Source organism: Sphaeramia orbicularis, chromosome 8 (assembly GCF_902148855.1).
Source record: "Sphaeramia orbicularis chromosome 8, fSphaOr1.1, whole genome shotgun sequence".
NCBI lineage: Eukaryota > Metazoa > Chordata > Actinopteri > Kurtiformes > Apogonidae > Sphaeramia > Sphaeramia orbicularis.
In genome coordinates this window covers 41139858-41167803 of record NC_043964.1, presented here as the reverse complement: position 1 = coordinate 41167803, position 27946 = coordinate 41139858, and the positions used below count along the sequence as shown (strand labels likewise).

The window sequence follows — 27946 nt, the reverse complement described above, 5'->3', positions numbered from 1 at the left end:
GTGTTTTGTTTTATTGTCCACCAGTTCCATTGACCTGTTCCATGGATATTTTCTCTTAGCTAGGTGTCCTTTAGCTGACTTGCTACTTTTCTCAGTAAAAAAACTGAGGGAAGTGGTTCATGAACTTTTCAAGTACATTTAACTTAATATCTTAGTTAAATGTAAGTTAAATGTACTTAAAAAGTTCATTAAACATTACTTAATTTTTTTAAAGCAACCACTTTTCTCAATTTTTTTTGAGTAAACTCAGCTTATCTGGGCTTACAGTGTAAAATAATAGCATAACCTAGACATAATGACAACTCCAAATTTTCTTCTTTATTTAAAAAAAGGAAAATTACCTTTACGAAAATATTTCCATTTACAAACTGTCCTTTCACAGTAAAATGTGAATAACCTGAACAAATATAAACAACCTGAAATGTCTTTAGAAAAATAAATGCAGTTTCAACAATACACTGGAAAAAATCAAAATCTTACCAAGTGTATTTTTCTCATTTCTAGTTAAAATATCTCATCACACTTAAAATAAGACATAATCACTTAAAGAGTAACTTTTCAGTGAGATTTTCAAGCTCTATTGTCTAAAAATAAGTTCTTTACATCTCACTGAAAAGTTACTCTTTAAGTGATTATGTCTTAAGTGTGATGAGATATTTTGACTAGAAATGAGAAAAATACACTTGGTAAGATTTTGATTTTTTCCAGTGTATAAAGGCTGTTACTACATGTTTTGTGCTTTGTAGATCCACATGTGATGTGTAAGTTGTGTTGATAATAAGCTGAGACTTAATATTGTTGAAATTTTGCTTATCTTTCATAAGAAATTTCAGGTTGTACATGGTTGTTCAGGTTAGTCACATTTTCATAATGCAATTTTACTTTTTTCACACTAAAATGAAGAGAAAAGAGACATTTTGAATCATTATTTATAGGTTATTTTTTTAACACTTGAGATCAAATTGTGCTGTATGTGGCCCCTGAAATAAGAGTGTGACACATGTAAGGGGAATGAAAAAAAAAGGATGATGTATTTATTATGTTCGTCATGGAGCACCATCCTTGTTTCTTTTCCCTCTGGTGGGCGTTGAATTGTGTGTAACCTTCTGTGAACAGACGCAGCCGACCCAGACAGTGACCTGAGTAGGAGTTTGAACCTGATTCCCTACAGTACCGTCACCCCTCAGCGGACCCAGAGGAGGAGACCTGTCCTATTCACTCCCACCCCTTTGGCAAAAACCATTATCCAGAAAATACTTAACATGGGGGGAGCCATGGAATTTAACATCTGCAAACCAGGTCAGTATGTGACAGAAGGGAGGTTTTCAGTCTTTTCAGGATCTTTTCGCTGCTGGAACTTAGAGGAGATAGTGGATAACAAGTGAAGAAGAAGGAGAGAAGGGAGCTACTATTAAGATTCAGGTCAGGTATTGTACTGCGCTGTGGTGTAAATGTTAAAAGAGTGTAACTAGAGAGACAACGGGGGCAGAGACGCAGATGACCTAGATGATAATAAGAATGATGGCAATGCTGATGGTGGTGGTGTTCAGGTTTTAGGGATGATAAGTAACTGTAATGACCACAACCATGTTTCCCAGAAGGGGTCATGCCTTGTACAGTCATTTGCAAAGACACACTGGATATCCCCAAGGCAGAAACAAGCCCAGTTTCTGTTCCTCTTGTGGCAAAAATCTTTTTATAGGTAATAGCTTCATTACTATGTGACACTGTAAACATATATTTTCATTTCCATGCTTTTTTTTTTTTTCTCCATTTCGCTGCGTAGACACCTTGTCCAAAGAGGAGTTTCATCTGAAGCAGAATGTGGAGCCGTTCATTCACTACAAAGAGAAACATGCGACATTTGAATGCATCACCAGAGAAAACATAGAGGCTGTAGCTGCAAAGGTAGGAAAACTGAACCTGATGAAAGCAGATAAAACTTAAATTAAACCTTTTTTTTTTAATCTTTGATAGGGTTAGGGTTTATCTTTGGTTTCCAGTGGTCAGTTGTAGAATATGACTGAATACATTGCTGCATGTTCTGTAATTAAGGATAAATATGAGGTAGCTGTATTTTAGTCATTTCCACTTTATACAACTTTGTATTCTACTCCACTACATCTCAAAGGCAAGGCAAGGCAGGTTTGTTTAATAATAATAATAATAATAATAATAATAATAATAATAATAATAATAATAATAATAATAATAATAATAATAGCTTTATTTATATAGCACCTTTTAAAAACAAAGTTTACAAAGTACTTTTGACAGACAAAGCAGAGGGCACAACAGCAGGATACAAGATGCAAGAAAAAACACTAAAACAGAAGCAACACAATAAGAGAGATGTGTACAACAAATGCAAAAATATGACACTTCGAATAAATTAAGTGAATAAAGAGGGCAGGGATAACTTAGCATGATACTGTCAAATGAATGTAAAAATGAAGGAGTGAGATAAGACAACATCATGTATGAGAATATAAATTAATAATCAAACAGGATAAAATTCAAATTTTTAAATAAAATTTAAATTAAAAATTAAAAGGGACAAACATCACATAAAAGCAAGTCTATAAAAATGCGTTTTAAGAAGTGATTTAAAAGATGTCTCTGATTCAGCAAGCCTTATTTCCTTGGGCAGGCCGTTCCAAAGTCAAGGGGCCCTGATGGAAAAGGCCCGGTCACCTTCAGATTTAAGCCTCGACTTTGGAACAGCCAGGAGCCCTCTGCCCGAGGATCTAAGGCTGTGTACAGGCTGGTAGTAAACTAGCATCTCATCTATATAGCTAGGGGCCAGGCCCATTCAGGCTTTAAAAGTGATCAGTAAAATCTTAAAATCAATTCTAAAACACACAGGGAGCCAGTGGAGGGATGCTAGGGTAGGGGTGATGTGATGTTGCCTGTTAAAACCAGTGTCTAGCACATTTCATGTACAAAACAATTCAAAGTGCTTTACGTAAAACATTAAAAGCATTACAACAGGGAAGCAATAAAAAGTATAGGTATGAGGAAAAAAAAAACGGATAAGTAGATAAAACAAAGGCAAATATTGTACTTTTTACTTCACTACATTTGCTTTAGTTACTTTATGGATAATTTTCTTCTCTTCCTTTTCCTATTCATTGAAAAATATTGTCTCTCCAAATGTAATCCTTTTGGATGTTTGTGATAAACTAAAGGATGAAGTGCACTTTGAGAAAATAGCCATACGTTAAACTAAAACCCTTTAAAACCCTTCTGCATTAGCTTGGGAATGCATTGTGACAAAGATGAAAACAGGCTAGTTTTTCTCTTAGCTTTAGAGATACAGTGCCTAAAAAGTATTCAGCCACTTTTAATATTTTCTCCTATTATTGTTTAAATAAATGGAATAATGGTCAAATTTATACAATGTAATATTAACCCATAAAGACCCAGTGCTGCTTTTGTGGCAGTTCCAAATTTTTAACCTTTCTAAAGTCATTTATTGCCATTTATTTCAATATTAACCTCTGTACGTTGTGGTTTTTTTTTCAGTTAAAATAATGTATTTTCCGATATTTAATTCACTGATCATGTAGATGTTCTTTAAAGCTCAGAGTAAATTCAATAGTTATTATATCAAAACAATGAAAACTGAAGAAAAAGTGACATTTTCAGCAAAACATATCATTAACTGAACATTAACCAAGTGTCTCTGTCCAATGTCATTTATTAAACTACATGCCTTTTACTGGTGAACCAATGTTGTTGAAGATGACAATGTTTCCACGTTCACTACGGAGCCTCTGGACGTCCAAATGGGTCATATCTGCTGACCACGAAAACATGATAAACTGCATTTTACACCAATTATTTACAGGATTAGTGGATCAACAGGTATTAAACATTTTAGGTCAGTAGATACTTTTGGTCCATGGGGGTTGTTTGCGTCTTTAGGGGTTAATTAATGAAAAATCCCTTATGTAAAATAAGCGGTTGCATAAATATTCACCGCTGTCATGTCAGTATTGAGCAGATGCACCTTTGGCTACTATCACAGTGCTCACTCTAGGGGAAAGGTCTCAGGTCTCAGTCAAGTTTGCACATCTGAACACTGCAACTTTACTCCATTATTCTCTCCAAAACTGCTCAAGCTCTTTCACTATGCACAGGGATTGTTAATGAACAGCATTTTTCAAGTCCAGCCACAATTCTCTATTGGGTTGAGGTCTATTTATGAGAGCAATAAAAGTAAAATTAAACTCTTGCAGGCACCATATGTGGTTCTCATGTGGCAATCTTATAAAATTTAATGCTTTGGTGTAGATTAAACTACCCAACATTATATGAGGTCATTTCAAATGAAATATCTATACCAGTAAAATGCATTATGCACATTACACAGTAATAGAATGAATCCAAAAATATGATATATAACATATAACACTGACCTTTTCATTTACATAATTGTAAGTGAGGTTTTAAGTGTACAGCTTTGTCGGATGGTTCTTCTTCCATTGCTTTTGGTTCATTTTACTTGTTAGTAAAAGTCAATTTTTCCATGTGTCACCAGGGCAAACATTGTCTTCTGGAGGCTGAGCTGAGCTGTGTCAAAGATCTCCTGAGAAGAGAAATCTACCCAATCATCATCTACGTCAAGATCTGTGAGAAAAATGTCAAGAAGTTACGGTATGCTTCACAAAACATCACCTATTTTCACACATTAGCAAGTGCAATTCAGCCCAGAAGTACAGACCACAAACCTGTACCCAGGTTCACTAGAAGACATTAACCAGACAAAACAATTTATCTGTCATTAAATATCTGACAGTGAAGATCTGGGCTTTATTACACAATGAATTCATCAACCTGCAGACAAGTGACACGGCCTGACTACCATGACAACAATGACCAACCACTGGACTAAATTAAAAACGGGGCCTTTTCATCAAAATACAACATGACTTGTGGTGTAGACACAAATTTTTTGGGGATGAGGAGTTAATGCTAGACCACCTGCATTTATCCCCCAACGAAAACATAGAGAGAAGAGTTTTAAAAACACTATATTGTTGCACATATTTATTTTCACCATATGCATGTACAACCACTGACACACAGTGTAGTGGTGTCTTTCTGTGAAGCTGTGCACAAACACACAAATTAACCCATAAAGACCCAGTGCTACTTTTGTGGCAGCTCCCAGATAATTTTTTCCTCTATATTTAACCTTTCTTAAGTGATTTATGACAGTTGATTGTACTATTATCCTCCTTATTTTGCATTTTTTCAGTGTAAATCATGTATTTTCCTATATTTAATTCACTAATCATGTAGATATTCATAAAACTTCAGATTAAAGTTGAGGGTTATCATATCAGAAACAGAGAAAACTGAACAAAAAGTGAATTTTTCAGTAAAGTCTATCATTAACTGAACATAACTCAAGTGTCTCCATCCACTGCCATTGATCCAACTCCATGGGTTTTACTGGTGAATCAATGTTTTAGAAGATGACTGTGTTTCCATGTTCACGACGGAGCCTCTGAACGTCCAGTTGGGTCATATCTGATGACCATGACAAGATGACAAACTGTGTTTTACACCAATTATTTACATGTATTGATAGGATTAGTGGATCAACAGGTATTAAACAGTTTAGATCAGCAGAAGATTTTTGTCACCAGTGGCTGTTTGGGTCTTTATGGGTTAAAATCCAGAGTTAAAAAAAAAAAAAAAGAAAGAAGAATCTGGCTTTTGTGTCATTTTGTGTCAAAAACTGACAAAACCCAGGATGTTGTGAGTCACTACATCCATAAAACCTTGTGAACTGGTTAAGAACAGCAGATAAGCTTCCAATATGAGCTCCAACTATTCAGCAATGATATACATTTTTTTTTTTTTTTTTTTTTTTTTTACAGAAATTCATATAAATAAAATAGAAAATAGGCCATAAAGAAGGCCTTTTGGTGCAATGTAAAATAAAATTTTAGCCTATTTTGGAAAATTATTGAATTAGAGGTTATTTTGGATCTTTACAGATCAAACATATTTGAACATGCTGCTTATTAACACTAAATTAATTAAGAATACCTGTGGAGATGTTTCACATTGCTGTGCTTTGGACATTTGTATTGTTGCTAGGGTACAAGAGAGTGAATACATGACTGTAATATAGAATATCTGAAAATACTGTATACTCCTGCCTTTTTAATAAATAGCGAGATTTCCATTTCTGAATTGGTTGATAAAACTGACCAGAATGCAAACCTACACCCATGGCATGTAGCATCACAATGTTTCAATGTTATGTCCTGATTTCATGATTTTATTTTCTGTCTACATGAACTCAAGAGAAATCATGATTTTTCAAAAGGAATATTTTTATAAAATTGCATACAAGTATGTGCAATATCAAGAAAAAATAACCAAAAACGGTAGCAGCTTCATTCATTCATTTTCCAAACATCTTAATCCTGAGGAGGGTCTGTCTGTTAATTTTGAGAAGTCAGTTAAAGCTAGACAATTTAAAAGAACCAAACTAGAACCAAACTAAAAGGCTGAATTCTGATTTTTGTTGAACAAGAAAGATCTCCAGAGGGATTTCACTGTTAAATCTAATTGATTGGATTTAGTGGCTGGTCTTGTGACTACATTTACCTCCTCTGTACCAAATATGTCAGTCACTTTACCCATTTAATCACTATTCTCTTTGATTCTCAACAAACAATTCTCAATAAACGCAACCCATGATGTCTTTTGTGGTTGGTTTAAGTAGTTTTCCAGTTTATGGGCCAATTATTGTAAGTTAAATATTTCTGAGAAGAACAACAAAGCACACAGACCACTGTTTGCAGAGGTTGTACCGCACTCACAGCCACAGCTCTGCTTCCTTCCTGTTTCCTGTCCACGCAGGAGGTTGCCATTGCGCGTGGAGTTGGAGGAAGAGTTTGTCAGGTTGTGTCGGGCAAAAGAGAAGGAGCTGGAGGGCATTCCCTGCCTCTACGCCAGCCTGGAGCCTGAGGCCTGGGCGGGAACAGAAGACCTCATCAAGGTCATCAAAGACAGAATACTGGAGGAGCAGAAGAAGACCATCTGGGTGGAGCAGGACCTACTGTAGAAAAACACACAAAGAAAACACACAACAGCCTGTAAATGAAACATGTAGCCGAGCACCAGAGTACACATAAAAACACACTCAAAAGAATTGTAGTTACATGTTTATGAACATTTGTATTTATCCTCAGACTCAAAAACACAAGCTGTAGACCAAAAGTAAATACAATATATATTTTGTACATTTGTGGCTTTTTTTAGAGAATAAAAGAATACAACATCAAAAGGCCTTTTTTTTTTTAAACCATTCAGTTCAGAGGTGTGCTTCTGTCTGCGCCTGTACTTATTCTGACTTCTTAAACCAGAACTTTACTGACATCTAGTGGCTCATATCAGACTCACACTGTAAAAGTCCAATTAAAATAAGGAAAAACTAATGTTTCATTTAAAGAAAGTCCAAAAATAGAGGATATCTAAAAGGAAAAAGTCTGAAAAGTGTGAACTTTACACTGAAAAAGGAGCTGTTCATTCAACAGTATTATACGCAGCTCAACAAACCTGCTTGGCTGCTTGTCAATTTATTTTCATTTCCAAAGCATATAAATCAGTTTTAATACCTTTTATGTGCTGCTTACACTCTAAAATGGTTGGGATGGTTTTTGTCAACAGCCACCAGAAGGTTCAATTTGACAAAATGTGCCTGCCAGAAGGGGATTTAAAGTCACCTCTTTGAAAGGATGCTAGATAATCTGCCCATGTGCAAAGACCCACCCACACACACACACACACACACACACACACACACACACACACACACACACACACACACACACACACCAAATATAGAGTATTTATTCCCAATTATGCTCATATCACTCATAGACTGAAACTGCAATATAACCTCATTTAGTGTTATTAAAGATTAATATTTATTCTGCTTTTGCTTAAGTCGACAGTGCTACAGTGGAGAGCTGCCAAGAGTTCATATTGGAATGTGTTTTTTTATGCAATAAAATAAGATACGATAAGATATGACTTTATTGACTCCACCGTGAAGAAACTGCATTGTTTACAGCAGCAAAAATACAGAAAAACAAACTGCAGAAGTTGAAATATTGCATTAAATTACACTACCAGCGCAATAAAATTGAACAATTAAATGTGATGTGTTGACAGTGCACAAAACAAGCATGTGTCTGTTTTTTCTTTCACCATCTGTACCAGTTGTTTTTTTGTTTTTTGTTTTTTACAGCAGTATGACTACCACGGTATGCGTTTATGAGAAACACTGTGACACTGATTGGAAGCAGATGATGTTGAGTCTCTATGTCTTTTGCAGAGTGAATCAGCTGCTCAGTGGGGGCTCAATGCCATGTTTAATCTCCCAGGATGAATAAAGTTCACAAATAACAGGATTTTAACCGCATCAGCCCAAGGCAACTGAAACAGACAGAGCTCCCCACAGCCACATTTCCTTCATATGACTCCTTTGGTCTTGGGTTTTGGTGAGAGGATGACATTTGTTTTTGCAGGTACTGCAGGTTATTTTCGGCACAGTTCTCCTGTGGGAGGGAATACGGGCGAGGGGAGAGGGTGAGGGGGGGCTGTCAACATTAATCATCCCAGAGAAGAGACATGTTTTGCTGGAGCTGACCCAGAAAAGTGATTTTTTCCCCACATGAGCTCACTCTGCAGAAACCTCAGCCATGAACTCTCGCGGTGCTTTGCGTGACCGCGCTTCATCTTCCAGAGGGAGAGAGCCTGCTCGCGCATCACAGGCTCAGCTGACGCGGCGGTGGGAGCCCACGGACTCCGAAAGAGCTGAGGTGAGACAAGCTTCTGTTATCCAAAACTTAGCCCTATCATTTCTACGGGAACTCTAACAGATTCTATGTCAGGTCCCGGCGGTAGTAACAGTTTTTCATGGCCGTTTGCTCCGGTGTGGCTCCTCCGGTCTACTTTGACACATAAATACCGTTAAGGAACCTGATAGAGCCCCGGGCTGGAGGCAGATACCCACGGTGCTTTTCCACTTCCTGCCTTATCGCCACGTACATTTGAGTCCGTTATGAACCCAGCCACATGGCGAAGGCGCCCCGGTGTGAGGAACAGCCCGTTCCCACGGCGCTGCCCTCCCGTCAAAGGCTACATTGTGTCCGGTCTGGCATCCGCCGGCGGCTGCTGCGGACTGGACGGTGTGGTGTCCGTCTCCCGTTGGCTCAGCTCCGTCCGCCTGCACCGATTCATCCGTTGTTTACACACCTGGTTGTCACCGGTGTTGACATGGCGCTAAACAAACCAAAACAATGCTTCGGAAGCCGCCAACCCCTCGTATCTCCAGCCTGAATGACAGCCTGTAGCATGCCCTCTGCAACTTACAATCACACAGTCACACAAATATGTGGAATAAAAAGCCCCAAATGTAGATTTTATACTGTCTGGAACTTTGTAGACGCTGCAGGAAGTGTCTAGATGTAATATTATTTACCCCACTATAACCTGAAACACTAATATGGCAAAAAACAATCTACACCAAGTATCAGAAGTAAGAAAAAATAGTCCCTCCATAAACAACAATGCGCAATTATCAGTTTTCTGTACAGTTACAGCTAAGTATACTAATGTTATTCACTGTAGTACTTTTGTTTTAATTATCTGCCTCAGAGATGAAATGTACTAAATCTTACATACTTGAATAAAATGAATTGGGAAACAAATGACACAATTGCTAGTCAGCTGATGTTTTCAGTGTCTATGATACAGTGTTATTACACGTATGTATTGGTGTATGTACATTTATACAATAGATTTATAAATCTTTTTTGACCCAAGACTGTAACTTAAACTGCAGCTAACCAGCATTTTGGACTTATTTTTTCTATATTAGTGACTCGAGCTTCGTAAAATTTCACTGCTTTTATTGTGGAGGCATTTTACCTGCAGACCAGTGTAACCAACACTCCTTTTTTAAATATATTTGTAATCTAAAACCTCAGCTTGTCAACCAGTAACATAAACTTTCACATAAATAATAAGACAAAACTGACTGGACTCTATTCACTTAATATTCAGAGTTTACATCCTACCACTGACATGAGATGTGTTGCCCTTTCTGTGCACGTGAGACATGAAATGCATTAATGGAAAGGCGATAATCCTTTGGTGTGCACAGAGGAAGAGGACTGAGGTCTGCACCTACTGGAGTGGGGAATGATTTTCCATGTCAATGGTCCCCTCTTAGCTTCAGGAAAGAGGAAATAATATGAACACTGTTGCATGAGAGCTCCACATTTAGAAGTGTGCTGGAATGGAAAGTGATGCCCTGTGACTTTTAACTGAGCAGGAAGGAGAGGACACATTGGTGATACGGTAGAAACAAGAAAATGAACTGTGGTCGAGGAGAATAGATACAGTGAATTTGTTAGTTTCTTGGTTAGCTCACTGAAACATTTTCCATTTCACCTATTTCAAAGCTTCCAAGCAACATAGGGGCTTTTATTACTTCGAGGCTACTCAGTATGAAAGCATGCCAATGCCTCACCTGAATCCATAGGACGCCTGGTATGGATACAGCGGGATATTTGTGCAATGCACAGTATATTAATATAAACCACATAGAGCCCACTGGTATGCAGACATTTTGACAAGTACTTGTAATTTTGCTGCTTCAGTGGAAGCTGGGTCAAATCTGAGAGGTGAGCTGAAATTCTGAGCATATCTTGTCAAAAATAAGCCCGACAAACTGTCTGACGTGACTCACTTTGGTAGTTTTTGAGAGCAAAAATACTTCAGTAGAATTCATCTTTTTCAAAGACATGCATGTGTTCCTCTCTCTCTAAAGCTGTTTGCTTTTGTAAGTGTGCTACTTCCCAAGGTGCTTGAATAGGAAGGGAAAGAATTTAGCACAGAGACATAAACACTAGAATACTAGGATCACAGTGATAAGGGACTATGATCAATGATAATGATCAAAAACAATGATAATTATCAGTTATCATTATTTTTGAAATGAGAACTCAGTCACAAGCTTGTGACAAAAAAACACATGTTCAGAATCGGCTTTTCAGAGAAGATGCTGTCTTTATTATATCTTAATTCCTATGGTAGGTAATTCTAGAGCGTGGGACCATAATGACTGACTACAATATTCAGAAATTGTCGTTGTTGTTCTGTGTGCTTGTTAAATCCACTGTGACCATATCTGTGTGTCATAATGTTTTTTTGTCCAAATGTGCTCATTAAAATTACTGAATTTTGTTTAAATATAGGAGTTTTTGATGAGTCAAACACATAAACTGATTTTCATGAATGACGTGGTTTCGTGTATAAGTCTGCCTAAAATAAAATGCGTATGCTGGTTTTCTCTGTCACGCGCATCAGTGTGTACATGCATGTGTGTTTGTGTCTCTGGCTGCAGGCTTTGAGCAGAGGTGAGATTTAATCCATGAATGGCCAGTTCCTCCCAGTCCTGCAGTGCACCAGCATCATGATAACCCCACTCCTACCACAGACGCTGCTCTAGCTGCCGTCTATCTATCGCCATGGTGAGAAGAAGCTCCTGGACCTTGACTTTGTTGTCATGGTGACCGTGTAGCAAGAACCCTTTAACTCCTATCTGTTCACATAAAAGAGCACCAGGTAAAGATTTCAATCTGCTGCCATGGCAATGCTTTAGAGACACCCAGTAAAGACAAATTGTGTTGCTATGGTGACCCAGTAGCAGGCAACAATATCTGGCACATCAGTCAGTCACTATGGGAACATCCAGGATGTTCCGCATTTTTGTAGTCCTGGGCTCGGCCTTCATGATCCTTCTGATCATCATCTACTGGGATGATGTCGGAGCGTCTCATCTCTATTTGCACACGCCTGTCTCCCCGGGCCCCAAAACGCCACATCCACCTCTTCAGCAGCAGCGGCCCCAAACGTCCCGGACCCCGTCTTTCCTGTCCGACATTGATGCCTTTGTTAACCAATTCCTGGAGCCGGGAAGTGATGAACCCACAGACCCCGCCCCTGTTGAAACTGGAAACCAATCAGAGAAAGAAGAACGGTATATACCGCGACGTGAGTGGAAAATTCACCTGACACCAATCGCAGCCGAGCTCCGTGAGAGACAGGTACACTTCTGAATTGTTATTTGTAGTATTAGTTTTAGAGTGGAGAATAGACTGGATGTATTTAGTTTTTACAGCCTTAGGCCAGGGAATATTTTTACCTCTGCCAAGGAGGTTATGTTTTTGCCAGGGTTTGTTTGTTTGTCTGTTTGTTTGTTTGTTTGTCTGTCTGTTAGTGTGCAACATAACTCAAAAAGTTATGGACAGATTTGGATGAAATTTTCAGGGTTTGTTGGAAATGGGATAAGGAAGAAATGATTAAATTTTGGTGGTGATCGGGGGTGGGGGGGCCCAGTGGGGGGCCACTGATCAGCCTTGGCGGAGGTCTGCGCTCTCCGAGTGCTTTTCTAGTTGTTTTTACTTTCAACAAGGCGTTAGGACTTTTGACATTATACAAGACAAGACTTTAATGGCATTACAGCTAAAAGGTCTGAGAATAGTTTTCTTACTATTCAGTTCCTAACAGCACATTTGTCAATGGTTTTCCAAATGTAATAACAGGAGCAACGGCGGAAGTTACTCCAGGAAATTTGTACTAATGACAGTGTGGTATTTCCTGGCAAAAACCGCTCATTTGATGACATTCCCAACAAAGAGCTGGATCATCTCATTGTTGATGACAGGCATGGGATCATCTACTGCTATGTTCCCAAGGTAAGTAAAAGTCTATGTCTGGTTTTGAAAGAATGTTTTGTATTAAAGGTTCAATGTGTTTAAGTATTTAGTGATATCTAGTGGTGAAAATGGAGATTACAACCAATTGAACCCCCCCCATCTAAGCCTCTTCTACAGGAGCCATTGGAGTTATTGTTCTGTCCATTCTGAGCTCTTTAGTTAAGGCAGTGTTTTTCAACCTTTTTTGAGCAAACACCCGTTTACGTTATCACGACACCCACATCATTGCGGGGGGTGGGGTGTTGTAGCACTCGGTAACAAATTGTCAAGCTGGGGGGGTGTTTGTGATCCGTAACACGTTGTCGAGCAGGGGGAGTGAGTTTGATCGAGCTTATATATGTTGCATATGTAGTGGGGGTGGGGCGCAACAGATGTTACCACCAAAGACTGAGGGAGGTATGTACCTTATCACAGAGGACGGGGGGCTTGATGATTTGCCAATGACATAACATGCTGCTTAATATTGATACTTACAGAGACTAATGCCCCCATTTCGGTTTCAGCGCCCCCTTCTCAGCTTTCTTGTTCCAAACGCCCCCTGACGGTGCCCCAACACCCCCTGGGGGGTGATACCGCCCCCGCTGAGAAACACTGAGTTAAGGGAACATATACAAAATGGATCTCAAAGCTGGATGACACTCACTATAAAACAGAAAAAATATTTAGAATAACAACTCATTTAAATCAAGTGAACAACCTAAATAATATCATGCTCCATTTCTGCAGTCAGATCCTTCCAAACCTCCCTAAATCTTCCACACCGTACCTTTAAATAAACCCTGACAGGAGTTTAGTATACAGATTTATGGTTGTCAACTTGTACATGTTCTGCCCTCAGGTAGCATGCAGTAACTGGAAGCGGATCATGATAGTTCTCAGTGAGAGTCTGCTGCACGATGGCGTTCCACAGAGAGACCCACTGGCGATCCCAAGGGACCTGGTCCACAACAGCAGCATGCACTTCACCTTTAACAAGTTCTGGAAACGTTATGGCAAGTTTGCAAGGCATCTAATGAAGGTGTGTTCAGATACTAACCTGCATTTTATCATTGGCTAGATGCTTTATCTACTGGTTAAATGTTCCTTTGATATGTTATTTTTTTCATGGAGCATGGTGAGATATTTAACGAGTGAAGTGACATTTTGCTTCATAGCTGCACCTGTTCCGTGTTTTTGCAAACTGTTGTAAACATTGCTGTGCTGAGCTCTTCACCCAAATCAGTTTGTTCAGGCATTTTTTATGTCAACGCTTGGTAAGGCATCACTCTGTAATTGCCACCTTCACAGTTGCACGGTAAAGGGCTGAACAGTTATTCTAAATACTGAAATCATAACTGGAATTTCTTTTGATAAATCTGTGATGCACATACAAGGGGACATGCTTGTTCAGCAAAAATCATTTTTATATTTATCAGTGAACATGAAATCACTCCTTCTACTAAAAGCACAACTCTTTGAAATTGGAATATCTGCTACGATAATTGCAATATGATTTTTCTGCACATGATTCAACCATGATACATGTGTTATTTATGATACAATTAATGAAAAATTCATCAACCCCTCATTGTGGCGAAACCATGTAATGATGACACAGAGATCTCAACCTTCTTTATTACAGAAAAGTCCTTCTCTGTCCTCTGGATAGTTGCATCTCTGAATAGCTTTTCAACTCCTTTAATTTTCCATGACATGTCTGGTTATAGCGACTCAAACCATTTATTCATTTTTTCAGGTGAAACTGAAGAAGTACACTAAGTTTCTGTTTGTGCGGGACCCCTTCGTACGTCTCATCTCAGCCTACCGGAACAAGTTTGAGATGCGCAATGAAGATTTCTATAGACGGTTTGCACAAGTGATGCTGCGTCGCTATGCCAACCAGCCCACTCCTCCTGCGTCTGTGGACGAGGCATTTTCTCTGGGTATCCACCCCTCCTTCTCCCACTTCATTCAGTACCTGCTGGACCCTCAGACAGAGAAGGAAATGCCCTTCAATGAGCACTGGCGGCAGGTGTATCGCCTTTGCCACCCGTGCCAGATTCAGTATGACTTTGTGGGTCATTTGGAGACGGCGGAGGACGACGCTGAGCACCTACTACGCCAGCTGCGTGTGGACAATGTGGTGGAGTTTCCCACCTCACACAAAAACCTTACATCCAGCAGCTGGGAGGCTGATTGGTTCAGCACAGTGCCTGCCGAGGCACGAAAAGAACTCTACAAGCTCTATGAACCGGACTTCAGGCTTTTTGGTTACGACAGACCAGACTCATTACTCAATGAGTGACACAACAAACCGGACCCCCACACAGACATAATGTTTTATGTTGTAATGAAACAACGCCACACTCCACCAACAGTAACAGCTCCCCTTGTCCTGGCCTTTGCAGATGTTTTCCCTAGTTGTGTTTCTTTTACACTGAATGTGCACATTATTAAGGACATGCGTTCGCTTAAGGAAGCACACAATGAAATGAAGCAGGTCAGATCCATTAGCTATTACTGTTTTCTTTATCAGTCTCAGAAATAAAAAAAAAAAAAAGAAGCACACAAGTTGAGGGACAGTTACCATACAGTATGGTTTGGAATAATAGTGCATGTCCCTAAGATTTTGTACATTCACTGTTGTCAGAAAAACTCCATAAAGAGAGTCTTGCACTCCTATCTTTGATGTCATGCCACGCCTGTCAGTTTTGATGTCACACTCATGTGACTGACTTTGTAGCAGAATGTTGCAGAGTAGCTTTGCCCAAATGATATCACAATGCTGTATTTTGCTTGTGATGTCATGGAAAATTTGGTGGTTTTAACACCAACACAGGACAGGACATGACAGGGCCTTGTTGTTGGTTTTGGGAATTTTGGTTGCTATAACAAGGTGTTACTAGATTAGTTGTAAATGTAGTTGCACTAAAGTGGTAGGTGTCAGCTAATTTATTTCACATGTGCAATGTTTATCTAAAGCATGAAAGGGATTTTTGTGTTGAACACTTGAGAACAAACTAATACAGTCGTCTACATCAGAAACAGGTAGAAGACAATAGAAAACCTTCTGTAACCTTTTTCATACACAGATTAAATAGGTACTTATGTTACATAACATACAGTTCCACTGCAGCAACCAACCATGTAGCTTCAGTAGACCTCAGTACGTTTGGTTTTAGCATGGACTCATTAATAGAATTAGCCTGGAAAAGACTTCAGCAGCTTGCTTTATTTAACACATTTCAAAGCATGATATTAAGGCCACATGTAGCCTCATCCATTGAAGCACAGCCGCTCCAGTGAAAATAAAGCCGAAGAGCTGGATTTGTCCCAGCTTGTCTTTGAAGCTTTAAACTGGAGTTTTAACATTCTTTTGATTTCATCTCAGCTCGACAAGTGCAGCGAACCGTCACTACTGTGCATTTTATCGGGCAGTTGTCCAAAGGGAATATTCTCCTTGATTCTTTATTTTTACCATGATGATGTTTTCGTCCGTATCATATCACTTTCTGTTCTCATGCAACAAAGCATTCATTAACACTGAACTATATTAAGTAACGCTGGAGACTGCAACAGTGTTGTGGATCCATCCTTAATATAATGGACAGTTTTAAGGGCAGCATTTTCATAGGGTGCAGTTTTTTTGTAGCAAGTGGCTGAAAAGTGAAGCCAAGAAGTGTTTCTGAGTATGTGCAATGCTACTGCATTGTTGGGAAGGTACATTACTCCAAAACTAGCACTTAACGACATGTAGAGGTGATGCAACAGGAGGCTATGGCCAGTATAGCAGTTTTTAAGTAACTCTTTTATTAATCATATCACCATCTAGGCATGAATTGGGCTACATGATGACTAATGACAAGAGTGAGAGAAGATAGTGCCTTTGGTTGCAAAAGTTTACACAGCAAAACAAGTATTTTTGTAGAAGGACTTCATTTTTACTCAATACAGTGACCACTGTATGAAGCCACAAAAAAGGTATATGTGATATACCAGGCCTTGTTTACCTTGTGTGGTTATTATATGGGAAGAATAGGAAAAAACCGAATTTGCATAATTAATGATTCTGTGAGGATTTTTTTTTCTTTTCTTTTTTTTTGAAGTGTAGTGTCCAGGATTACTGTGCGGTTCGTACTGTACGTGATGTCAAGGGCACGGTCTGTGCCACATTATTCTGCAAAATGTACATTTGCTCTATTGAGTCAGTGTCGTCTAACTGCCTTTTGGTTTGTTTGTTTTATATAAGTGTGTGGCACTTTGCCACAGGACTTACTGCATTTACATTTTGTTTTTTTAATGGTGTTGTTGCCGCCTGGATGTGACAGACTCATTAAGCGTCAGTGGCTGGTGTAATCTTTCGGAGCATTTCTCTGTGTAGATCTGAATATACAGAATAGCATGCAGGAAAAAATGACAACACAGTCATCATCACACACGCCCACCTCACCAGTGTTTTGATTGTCATCCCTATCAGTTTTGTATTTTAATGTTCTTTTGCTGTATTTTCCTAAGCTACTGTCCTGATGGTAATCAAGTCAACAATGTGTACTTTTATTCTGTTTTTTTAGTATTTCAAAGGGCAATCAACAAAACTGGAAGACAGAACTATTTTGTTAGGAAAAAAGTTTATTTATTGGCAGAACAAAAACTCTCAGTACCTGCTGCTTACGAAAAGGGAAACTAAATGTTCGGATGTTTATGGTTCTTTAAGAATCTCACATTTTGACTGCTGTTATGTAATGTTTTTCCATGGTTTTGTTGAGGTTGCAGTGCCAAATGTTGTCATGACTGACTTGAAAACTACCCTTTATATTTTGACCTCATTCGCACCCACATTCGAAACAAATCTATTTTTGTGGTTGATGTTTTTGTAAAAGCGTAGATGCAAAGAAAATCTACAGTTTGGCATTTCATCTAAGGTAAAAATGCAAACTGTTCATGCAGTTTATGCTGTTTCATCAGTAATATGGTGTTATGTGGTCTGCATATAGGAGAAATAAAGGTTGTGGGGCATGATGGAAGATTAATTAGTCTGTCTTTTTGCTGCTCACGTGGCCTTTCTCCTTCAGAATCCTATTATGACGCTATACAAAACATTAGACAGTATCGATGCAAGACTAATATAAATGTGCCACATTAGCATATTATCAGATGTCTCTCAGAGCAGAATGCATTATGCTATTGTTTCAGCACAAGCAGAATAGCGTACTGAGCACTGATATTAAGAGCTTTTGTAAAATAAGGGAGGGGAATATGAAGTTTCAGGATAACAGGAAAGGAAAAGACACCAGGAAAGCATACAAAGCCCTATCAGGAAATTCACACATGTAAGGAAGGAGGAATTTATGCATGTCTGTGAATGAGGATTAAAAGGTGACCACACACATATAGGAAGCATTTATGACAATATTTAATACATGTGCAAAGAGTTGGCAAAACAAAGGTTAGGATTCAATAATTCATTTATTCCAGGATGTTTAGAAAAGGTTGTGATAAACACCACAAGGATATCTGTCATGACCTGTAGCTTTAATTATTCTAAACTGTTACAAATTTGGACCCCAAATCTTTAGGTGACTCAAACAAAGTGCACCAAACACACTGCAGTCATATTTGGCAAAAAAAAAAAAAAAAAAAAATTAAAATAGGTCATTACAAGCAGATGGACACACAGCTACTGTCATGATATTACATAAGAGGTGCATAATTTTAATTTACTGATAGATTACCCTAATATTAGCACCCGCACAATTTTTATATTAATATGTTAATCAGAGTAACAGTGTTGTTTTATTATAACTGCATAAATGGCAGGAATTTCCCTGTCATGACTGTTCACTGCCACCTAGTGGTCATAATGAGGAACTACATCAAAAGAAGCGCCATCACAGCAGACAACATTGCTCTTCTGCAGCAAAGGTATTATCACATCAGTGTAGTCATTTATTTTGGTTTTTAAAGATTAATCAGTAATATTAATTATGTAGTATTATTAGTATATTATTATAGTATAAGTATTATTAATTATGACTGCACTACCACAGTTAATGTTAGGTGCATAAAAAATGATTGTATAAAAATGCAAATGTAAAAAGCTGTTCTTTACAGGTCCAGTGTGTAAGATTTACAGGGATTCAGTGGGATTAGTCTTCACTAGTGTATCATGACCTGGAGATATGGATTTATTTATTTATTTTTTAACCTTAAAATGAGTCGTTTCTATCTGCAGTGGGAGTGGGTCACCTGGGATTATGCTGAATGGTGCAACTTCACCTCAAGACATGACTAAATATTACACACTGAACCTTAGAAGCAGCTTGGAGTCAATCTGAGACGCTCAGTTTTAACAGAAGACAGCATCAAGCTGTTTTTGTTTTGGAAATGTACTCTTAGTTTAGTTTTAGCACCATGTTTTAGCACCACGTACAATACATAATAATCTTTTTGCACTTCCAGACAGTACATTTTCACTCACTGCAGTGATCCAGAATGAATCATTTTTGGTTTTAAAACTAGAAACTCTATTTCCCACTGTGTTAAATCAAACTAAAATAATGTGAAAAAAACAAAACCAAAAAAAACAAACAAACCTGTTTTATAATGACATGTTAAGTCATGTTCTTTCTTCTCCCTTCAGTTTGTTTCCATACGTCTAAGCTGTACATTCCCGCCCTTTCCTCCTCACTTTCCTTCCACAGTTTCTCTGATGAGGTATCCATTAAAGGTGATGTAGACGTCCACATCATCACTGTAAACTGCGTTCTCACGTTCCCTCTTGTACAGGCGGATCCACACCTCATCGTTCAGCACCAGCTGCAGCATCACACTCTGACTCTGCATAATGGAGCGGTCGGCGGGCTGGGCGTACACGATGGCCTGCTCCGCGTTGTTCTGCATGATGTGCAGGTATGTCTCCTTGAAGTTCCACGTGTGGATGTTGACGTTGAAGTAGTAGATCCCTGGTATGTGGCAGATGAATTTTCCCTCAAACATGTTAAAGTGACTCTCGACGTTGACGAAGACTGTGTCAAAGACCAGCGTCTGGTACGACTCCAGGCTGTGAAGGGATTTGCGGCGACCAACTGAGAAAGCCGAGTACTGGAGTTTACAGGGCTCTCCTGGAACACCGGCTTGACCTTTAGAGCCTTTAGAACCTGTAGGTCCCCTGGAACCTGGAGGGCCTTCTGGTCCCACTTTACCTGGTGTTCCTCTGTCGCCACGATCTCCTTTGTCGCCTGCATAGAGTGAGAATAGTCCTGTTATTAACAGACACTGGAGCTGCTGCATTTGGCTTAAGATAAGATAAGATAAGATAAGATAAGATAAGTAACATACAACAAGCAAGTGCAGAGAAAAAGACAGAAAAACCCACAAACAAATGAAAAAATTTCATGTAAAGAGAAAAGCAAGAAATTTGGTATGGTGGTCAATGACCCAATGACTTTATCGACCTTTAGGAAAACTGGAATATGACCCTGTTCCACATTTACCTTTAGTGATGCAAAGCTGCTGCTGTGGCTGAACATGTTTGATGTAAGAAACAAAGGAATCTTGTTTGTTGGGTCTTAGATCTTGTTTAACAGGGATTTACAAACCTGCATTCACCACAGCATTACACTGTAGTAGTAGTAGTTGTGGTGGTAGTAGTAGTAGTAGTAGTAGTAGTAGTGGTAGTAGTAGTAGTAGTTTATTTGGTCGTTAATTACTTTAAACAACAAACAAAAACAACATATCCATTGTTCCATATACAATGCGACCAAAAGGGTTCAGGCTGAAGTACAGACTTATTTTTTCTAACCCTATTTACAATGAACACAATGTTTCTACAAGAAAACAAACAAACAAACAAACCAAAAAAATTTCAGTGTAATCATTGCTAAATATACAACAGAAGAGAATACATATTTAATTTAATTCAGGTAAATCATACCCTTATCTCAAATACCAATATTGATCCTAGTCTTTTAAACAAGTCATTTCTTTAGTCAATCCTGAGCTCTATATTTTTGAATAATAGTTAACTTGTACATCTTTTTAAAAGTTTTAATTTTTTCAGACTGTTTTAATCGATCTCCCAGAACATTCCAAAGAGTAACCCCTCTAATGGAAATACATCTACTTTTTTTATTTGCTCTTGCCTGAGCTTTTTTACAAAAAACAAAAAAATATGTCTGATACTGGAAGAAAAACATGCATAGCAATGCAACTGCATCCAAACTAAAATTAGAAATCAGGTCAGGGAGTTATATATACATAAAAAAACATACATCTACACAATTTTTCCAGTCTTGCATCAACACCTTTTACTGTTTATTAAGAATAATATGTGCTAAATTGGTCAAATGTACTTGTAGAGGTGAAGATCAAGCCCACTGAGGAGTAAACCTGTGTAGGACAGTCCATCCATGGGCTCATCATTGTTCTAAAATGTTTCAGACACCGTCTCTTGTTCTTGTAGTTTGTGACACTTTCCAACAGTAACCAGTGTCATGTTTAGGTTAAAGCTCCCTGGCAGCTGGTCTCCATTTCAGAGACATAATGAAACTGTTCACCCAGTTCATCATTCACATCACTCAAACTGGGGAGATAAAATCAAAGTATGAATGGAGGAAATGAATTTTGTGAGACATTCTGCAGTCCATCCATTTATGTTTTTAATATGTCAACTCGTTGGTCATCACTTGGGGTTCTGTGGTTGACCAGAAAACTTTGCACCACTTTCACAAATGAACCCCTGCTGTTAATTCTAGAGCTGAATTTTAAGGGGATACAGGATCACCACTGAGGTCTCCCAGTCTAAGGTCCAATGAAAATTCCAGAAATTAGATCTGAATACTATGTTTTGTTTTACTACACATTTTTCCATTGTTATTATTTTGTTTTCCTCTCATTCATTATGTACAGCACATTTTCCATTTCTATCCATGTATCTGTTAAATGTATGTTTCTTATTTGCCAGAGAAAATACAGTGTAATCCAATTTAATATTTGGTAAAAGCTTCATTAAATAACAGATGTAATAGTAGCCAAGAATAATATGTATTTGTCTGGAGAGACTTTTTGTCTTTTATTTAAGGAGGAAATGTGGACAGAGTGAATCACTGTGTCTTTGACAGTGTCTCTTTTCTTCTCAGAACCAATCTGTGGTAAAGGAAAACTTCTAGTCTGTGGTTGGCCAACACTGTGCTGATGTGCGTTCGGATTTATTAAAAATAATTCCTTTTTGTTTAGTTTGTTTAGTTTGTGATTCGTGTTTTATGTTTACTGTTTGTGTCTTTATGTTTTCTTTATTGTGAAAATGGTTCTGAATAGAGAGCTAAAGTGATATTTGACCTTTAAGAGCCTTGATTTGGGGGCCTCCTACTGATACTATAAAATAGAGCAGGCTTGTCAAACTCATTTCAGTTCAGGGGCCAAATTCAGGCTACAATATGATCTGAAGTGGGCCGCACACGTCAAATAATAACATATTAATATAAAAATAATGTCAACTTCTAACTTTGCTTTAGAATGAAAAACGTAAAACTACACTATGAAAATGATTGCATCTACAAACAATGGTTTCAAAAATATGAATATCATGAACAACTGTGAACAAACTGAAAATTTTAAAGAAAAATAAGTGCAATTTAAGGTCATTTTAAGTGTCTCTGCTTCTCATTTGCAAATGTGCATTACAACTGACACATCACAGTGGATCTACAAATACACAAAACATTCAATAACAGGCCTGATATTGTTAAAATTACATGTACTTCTCGAGACATTTCAGGTTGTTTATATTTGTTCAGGTTATTCACATTATTTGTAAAAGGGTACTTTGTAAATGTAACTGTTTTCCTGTAATTTTACCCTTTTTTTTTTTTTTTTACACTAAAATAAGGAGAATTACTTGGAGTTGTTAGTATTTATAGGTTATTTTATAGTGATATTTGACCTTTAAGAGCCTTGATTTGGGGGCCTCCTACCGATACTATAAAATAGAGCAGGCTTGTCAAACTCATTTTAGTTCAGGGGCCACATTCAGGCTACAATATGATCTGAAGTGGGCTGCAAACGTCAAACAATAACATAATAATATATACATTATGTCAACTTCTAACTTTGTTTTAGAATGAAAAACGTAAAACTACACTATCAAAATGATTGCATCTACAAACAATGGTTTCAAAAATATGAATAACATGAACAACTGTGAACAAACTGAAATTTTTAAAGAAAAATAGGTGCAATTTAAGGTAATTTTAAGTGTCTCTGCTTCTTATTTGCACATGTGCATTACAACTGACACATCACAGTGGATCTACAAATACACAAAACATTCAATAATAGGCCTGATATTGTTAAAATTACACATACTTCTTGAGACATTTCAGGTTGTTTATATTTGTTCAGGTTATTCACATTATTTGTAAAAGGGTACTTTCCGTCAGTCTGCCCCAGGGCAACTGTGGCTACATATGTAGTTTACCACCACCAGAGGGAGAATGTGAGAGCGAATGAATAATGGGTCAATAATGTAAAGCACTTAGGGTGTCTAGAAAAGTGCTATATAAAATCCAATCCATTATTGTTATTATTATTATTATTATTATTATTTGTAAATGTAACCGTTTTCCTGTAATTTTACTCTTTTTTTTTACACTAAAATAAAGAGAATTACTTGGAGTTGTCAGTATTTATAGGTTATTTTGATAGTAGTTTACTGATCCAACCCACTTGGGATCGGACTAAAATGATTTCTAATATCTTAAGTGTAATTTTTTGCATTTCACAAATTCATCCCACAGCCCAGATTGAACCCTTAGTGGTCTGGTTTTGGCCCACGGGCCGTATGTTTGACCCCATGGTTTAGAGGATAAGCCTCTTTAATGTTTCTGCAGACAAAGTGACAGTGCTTGCATCATTCACTACAGTTTGGATGAAGAGGATGAAACCACATCCAGGCAGCCGGTTTCACATCACATTACATTTATTACTAATATTAAAATGTCCCAAAAAACTTTCATATGGAAAATTACAAGGCTCTCAGGGGCCCTGTGGACAGACTGAAACACAAAAAGCCAAAATGTGGTTTGGAGATGAAATAAAAGCATGACTAAAGCTGTCGTTACGCGGTACCTTTGAGGATGGTCATATTGATGTAGGTGCGGACCTCCGGCACGTGGCTCAACCCCGGGCTGTGCGACGGGTCAGTGCTGCCGTCTGCTGGCAGATGGTCACAGCAGCGCCTGCAGGGACGAGGAGTGGTGTTAGGAGGCACAGAGGCCACCAGGGAGAAGATGGACAGAAGGACAAGGACACCCAACATGATTGGACCTGCAGGGGGAACAGAGGAAAGTGATGATCGAAGAGTTTCTGGTTCTGTTTAGATCCGGTAAAAAATAAAAACATGTGTGAGTACATAATGATTCATCAAAGAAGGAAATTACATCATTCAGCTGGTTTTGTCATACTGTCAAGTGGAGCGTTCAACAGTCTAAAAAGTTGAGCCACAGACCCAAATGTTAAAAAACAATTACTGTGTAGGAGAAATAATATAGAATAAGTGAGGTGTAAAATTAGTTTCACTGAAAACAAAGCTTTAAAGTGCTTAAAACTGTGAGGTTTAACCACTAAATGGAGGTATTTCTTTCTGTTTAATGTTTTTTTGTCCAATAACCAAAAGCATTTGATTGAACATTCAAATAATTGTCACTATTTAGCAAAAAAAGGAGACAAGCGATTTGTACAAATCAAAGTACAAAATTGCCTTTTCAGCATTTGTAAATTTATGAAACATATGTTCTTGCTAAAATATTAGTTGTTAGCAGCTGCTTGGAAAATCAGATCATGATGTGTCCTGGATGTCATTCCCAGAGAAAAGGAAATAAGACTTAGGAATCCTCACCCTGAGCCAGAGCAAACATTTATCACCATAGAAAGAAGAAACACTCTCAAGTTGAAGAAAAAACAAATACAGCAGTGCATTCTTGCAACATGTATTTTTACAAGTGGGCAGTGAGTCCACATTTTTAAGCATTTCACAGTTTAAATGAAATAGTGCAGAATATGTCTGCCAAGCCACAGAGAGGTCAAATGTAGCCTCAAAGACTCCATGAAATGCTGTGTGAAAGTGAATGTACTCCGCATGCAAAATCCCTCAAGAAATGGGAAATTGCAAAATAATTATGGAGTAGGAGGACCATAAATCACCTGAAAAATGACCCTGAAGGCAGCCTATAATTTATCACCAATTAGCCCAGGATAGTTTATTCCTCAGAGGAGTTCATTTCATTGCCATCAACTAAGCCAGCTAATGCTAAAGTGTGTGTGTTTCGGTCTATAAATCACTCCATATAAGAACATCCCTCGGCCAGAGAGGACAGAGGGGAGATGAGAGAGTGCAGGCAGTGGATTGTTTTAGTGGAAAAGTCCTGCCGGTGATCAGCTGCACTTTGATGTAATTGGAACACGGTGTGCTGCTGTGTTTACACTGAGGCAGCTGAATCCATACTGACACTAGTGTCCTTCATGCACAGCCTGGGATAGAAAAAAAAAAGAAAAAAAAAACTACAAATGCTAAATAGTTCCATGCACTGCTGCTTTGAATCAGCATAGGAAAAAGGGCCCAGAGTAAGTCAGATCTGTTAGGTCTGTTCAAGTCAAATGCTGCAGCAGTTTATTGAGTCTGACACACACAACCAGCTGCTGCACTCACAGTTAAAAAAAAAAAAAAAGCCCCATGTAGCATCTATTCAGACATATAATCATGGTAGCTGCTGCTATATAATTAGCTCAAATGGTTGTAAAGGTTCATGGATTTCACTCAAACACAAAAATGGCTATTTATTTTATTCTGTTTATTTTATTTTATTTACTTATACAGAAATGTACAAGATCTCTTGTTCCAAATAGTCCTTATCAAAATGCTATCAACATTGATAACAATCTTACATGTAAAGCACACCAAAAAACATAAAAGCAACATAAAAAGATAGTAAAAGAAGAACAAAAGAGAAGAAAGTAGACCACACCTGCATATAGACCATGTGTTTTGCAGCTGCATAGAAAATAGCAATCTTGACCTAAATAATGTACTTTATGAATTGCCAGTTGTGGAAAAAGTATTCAGATTCCTTACTTACATAAAAGTACATATCAAGAACTGTGAAATTCAAGTAAAAGTGCTGCATTCAAACCTCTAGATAAATAAAATAAGCAACGTGTTACCAGCAAAATGCACTGAAATGATGAAAAGTAAAGGTTGTCATTGTGCAGTAAATGATCGCTGTCTGTATTTACTATTATATATTATGTTTTTGGATTCATGATATAGTGGTAATACTTTACTTTATGTCGCCTTTTACTGCTGTGGGTGCTCATTTGAAGTACTTTATATATGTATGAGTTGTCGACAGCAGCAGTGCATTGTATTTTATACAGTGATCATAAATGTAGATATAAACTGAAAGAGAAATCCAAGGCACTCTCTTTAAACATTAAAACGCCTTTATTGACATGGCACGGTCATATCTAGACCCTAAAAACACTTCAACGCGTTTCAACTTCAAGCCTTCATCAGAAGTCAAACGTCAAAAAAGGCATTTTAGTGTTTAAAGAGAGTGCCTCAGATTTTTCTTTCAGTTTATATCTACTTTTTGAATTCCTTTTTTCCAAAGAGCACCTTGAACAAACTTTTTTTTTTTGGTCTGAGAGGCATTCCTTTTTTGTAAGTGATCATAAATAGTTGTGGAATTATTAAACCACAAATTTTCAAATAATATGAAACTGTGTTTTCTTGCTCGTCCAAAAGGGTTTAAAATACTTTACTTAGTGCAAGCAGGAGCTGAATTTTTTAACCTATAATCAACAGATCTGGAAATACATGCTTAAGTCTGCAAGGAGTAACTTTAGCTGCCACAAAAAGGGTAAAATTTGCCCCTGAGATGAAGTGAGTAGGAGTAGAAAGTTGTGAAACTGGCAAAAAGCCCCAGCCAAGTAAGTGTAAATGAATCAAATGAAAACTTCTAAACAATCCTTGAGTAACAGGATTTAGTCATGTTCTACCACAGTCACTGCTTTTGCATTTGCATGAAGAAATCTGCTTTTTCATGTGCAGTTTTTGTTGGAGTTGGAATTTCAGGATTGAAAACCACAGCTGCCACGAGTATGTTTTGATATGGATCAGAAAATGACCCAAGGTTATTATATAACTGGTGGTTTCCATGGAAGAAAAACACACTTGTAGTGAACTGCTGTAAATAACATACAGAAAAACGCTGGATGCATAAACGAGTTTTTAATTCCTGTCTTGGAAGTCTTTCCAATGCAAACATTTCTCCACCCACAGTACATGTAAATAAACTAAAGTGCATTATTTAAGGAGGTGCTATCCTCTGAAAACAGCCTGTAAAACATCAGTCTGGCAGATTCTTAAGCTCTGGCTGCAGAAAGAAACGTTTACAGTCACGAACCTGCAGAGTCAGAGTTTCCCAAATGTAAAGCCAACATGAACAGCCCTGTTACTGGTGCAGAAAGAGTTATGTAACAGGATGAATGATAGAAGAGAAAAGCCGCGTGGATCTCACCTGGTGGACGTGTGATGGACACAGGACACGCGACACGGGACACGGACAGCCCTAGGTCTGCAGCCCTGTCTGCCTTTCACTGGGAGATCGAGATGTGAGGAGGAAAATTCTTCTTTTCTCCGGTCCCTCCTCGTTTCACGGTGTATCCGGCAACAAGTGAGTGGACTTTAATTTGACAATAACATTTAGGGTGGAGGTGGAGAAGAGGCTGGAGCGGCCACCAGCTGGTCATTGGTGCGTGGAAAATGCACTGTAAACTTCTGCAGGTCTGACAGGTCCTGTTAGAGTCCCTGGCATCATAACTCGATCATAACCCAAAACAGTCTATGCACAAAGTCAAGGAACCCCCCACCCCACCCCCACTCCCACCCCCACCTCTGGGTGCTGGTGGGTTTCCGCTGTACGGAATTCCAAGTCTGCAGCTACAAAGAGTGTGTGGGAGGGCTGGGGGAAGAGAGGGGCTTCAGTGGGAAATGTCAGGAGGTGGATCTACAAAAAGACCCTGAATAATTGGAGCATATGAGTCCAAATGAGAGGAAACCCACAGGGAAAAAGACAACTGGTAGAAAACATGAG

At 38.2% G+C, this 27946-nt stretch overlaps 3 protein-coding genes across 4 annotated transcripts in view; 2 read left to right on the top strand and 1 right to left on the bottom strand.

Annotated features, from left to right (window-relative positions):
- card11 (caspase recruitment domain family, member 11) overlaps window positions 1-7101 on the top strand; it is a 37962-nt gene extending 30861 nt beyond the window's left edge. For both annotated transcript variants that reach the window (XM_030141044.1, XM_030141043.1), the window contains exons 22-25: window positions 1117-1299; window positions 1787-1908; window positions 4544-4659; window positions 6886-7101. In XM_030141044.1, the coding sequence (XP_029996904.1) occupies window positions 1117-1299; window positions 1787-1908; window positions 4544-4659; window positions 6886-7090 (626 nt within the window). In that variant the 3' untranslated portion in view covers window positions 7091-7101. The remainder of the gene's footprint in view (window positions 1-1116; window positions 1300-1786; window positions 1909-4543; window positions 4660-6885) is intronic.
- Window positions 7102-8740: 1639 nt separating this feature from the next.
- On the top strand, window positions 8741-17827 carry LOC115423989 (carbohydrate sulfotransferase 12-like). Its single transcript, XM_030141045.1, has 5 exons — window positions 8741-8852; window positions 11444-12146; window positions 12645-12797; window positions 13657-13836; window positions 14554-17827. Exons 2-5 carry the CDS (start codon window positions 11781-11783, stop codon window positions 15100-15102), a joined length of 1248 nt encoding a protein of 415 aa, XP_029996905.1. The 5' UTR covers window positions 8741-8852; window positions 11444-11780; the 3' UTR covers window positions 15103-17827.
- A 417-nt stretch (window positions 17828-18244) lies between these two features.
- c1qtnf6a (C1q and TNF related 6a) lies at window positions 18245-27710 on the bottom strand. The gene is made up of 3 exons (XM_030141047.1): window positions 27371-27710; window positions 23922-24119; window positions 18245-20035 (listed from the first exon to the last, which is right to left on the bottom strand). Exons 2-3 carry the CDS (start codon window positions 24109-24111, stop codon window positions 19482-19484), a joined length of 744 nt encoding a protein of 247 aa, XP_029996907.1. The 5' UTR covers window positions 24112-24119; window positions 27371-27710; the 3' UTR covers window positions 18245-19481.
- Window positions 27711-27946: the final 236 nt, after the last annotated feature.

Excerpts from the sequence above, each read along its gene's own strand:
- c1qtnf6a (XM_030141047.1), bottom strand. The coding sequence starts at position 24,111 with ATGTTGGGTGTCCTTGTCCTTCTGTCCATCTTCTCCCTGGTGGCCTCT. Across the intron at positions 20,036-23,921 it reads CAATATGACCATCCTCAAAG|GCGACAAAGGAGATCGTGGC; the intron begins GTACCGCGTAAC and ends CACTCTATGCAG.
- LOC115423989 (XM_030141045.1), top strand. The coding sequence starts at position 11,781 with ATGGGAACATCCAGGATGTTCCGCATTTTTGTAGTCCTGGGCTCGGCC. Across the intron at positions 12,147-12,644 it reads CCGAGCTCCGTGAGAGACAG|GAGCAACGGCGGAAGTTACT; the intron begins GTACACTTCTGA and ends ATGTAATAACAG. Across the intron at positions 13,837-14,553 it reads TTGCAAGGCATCTAATGAAG|GTGAAACTGAAGAAGTACAC; the intron begins GTGTGTTCAGAT and ends TCATTTTTTCAG.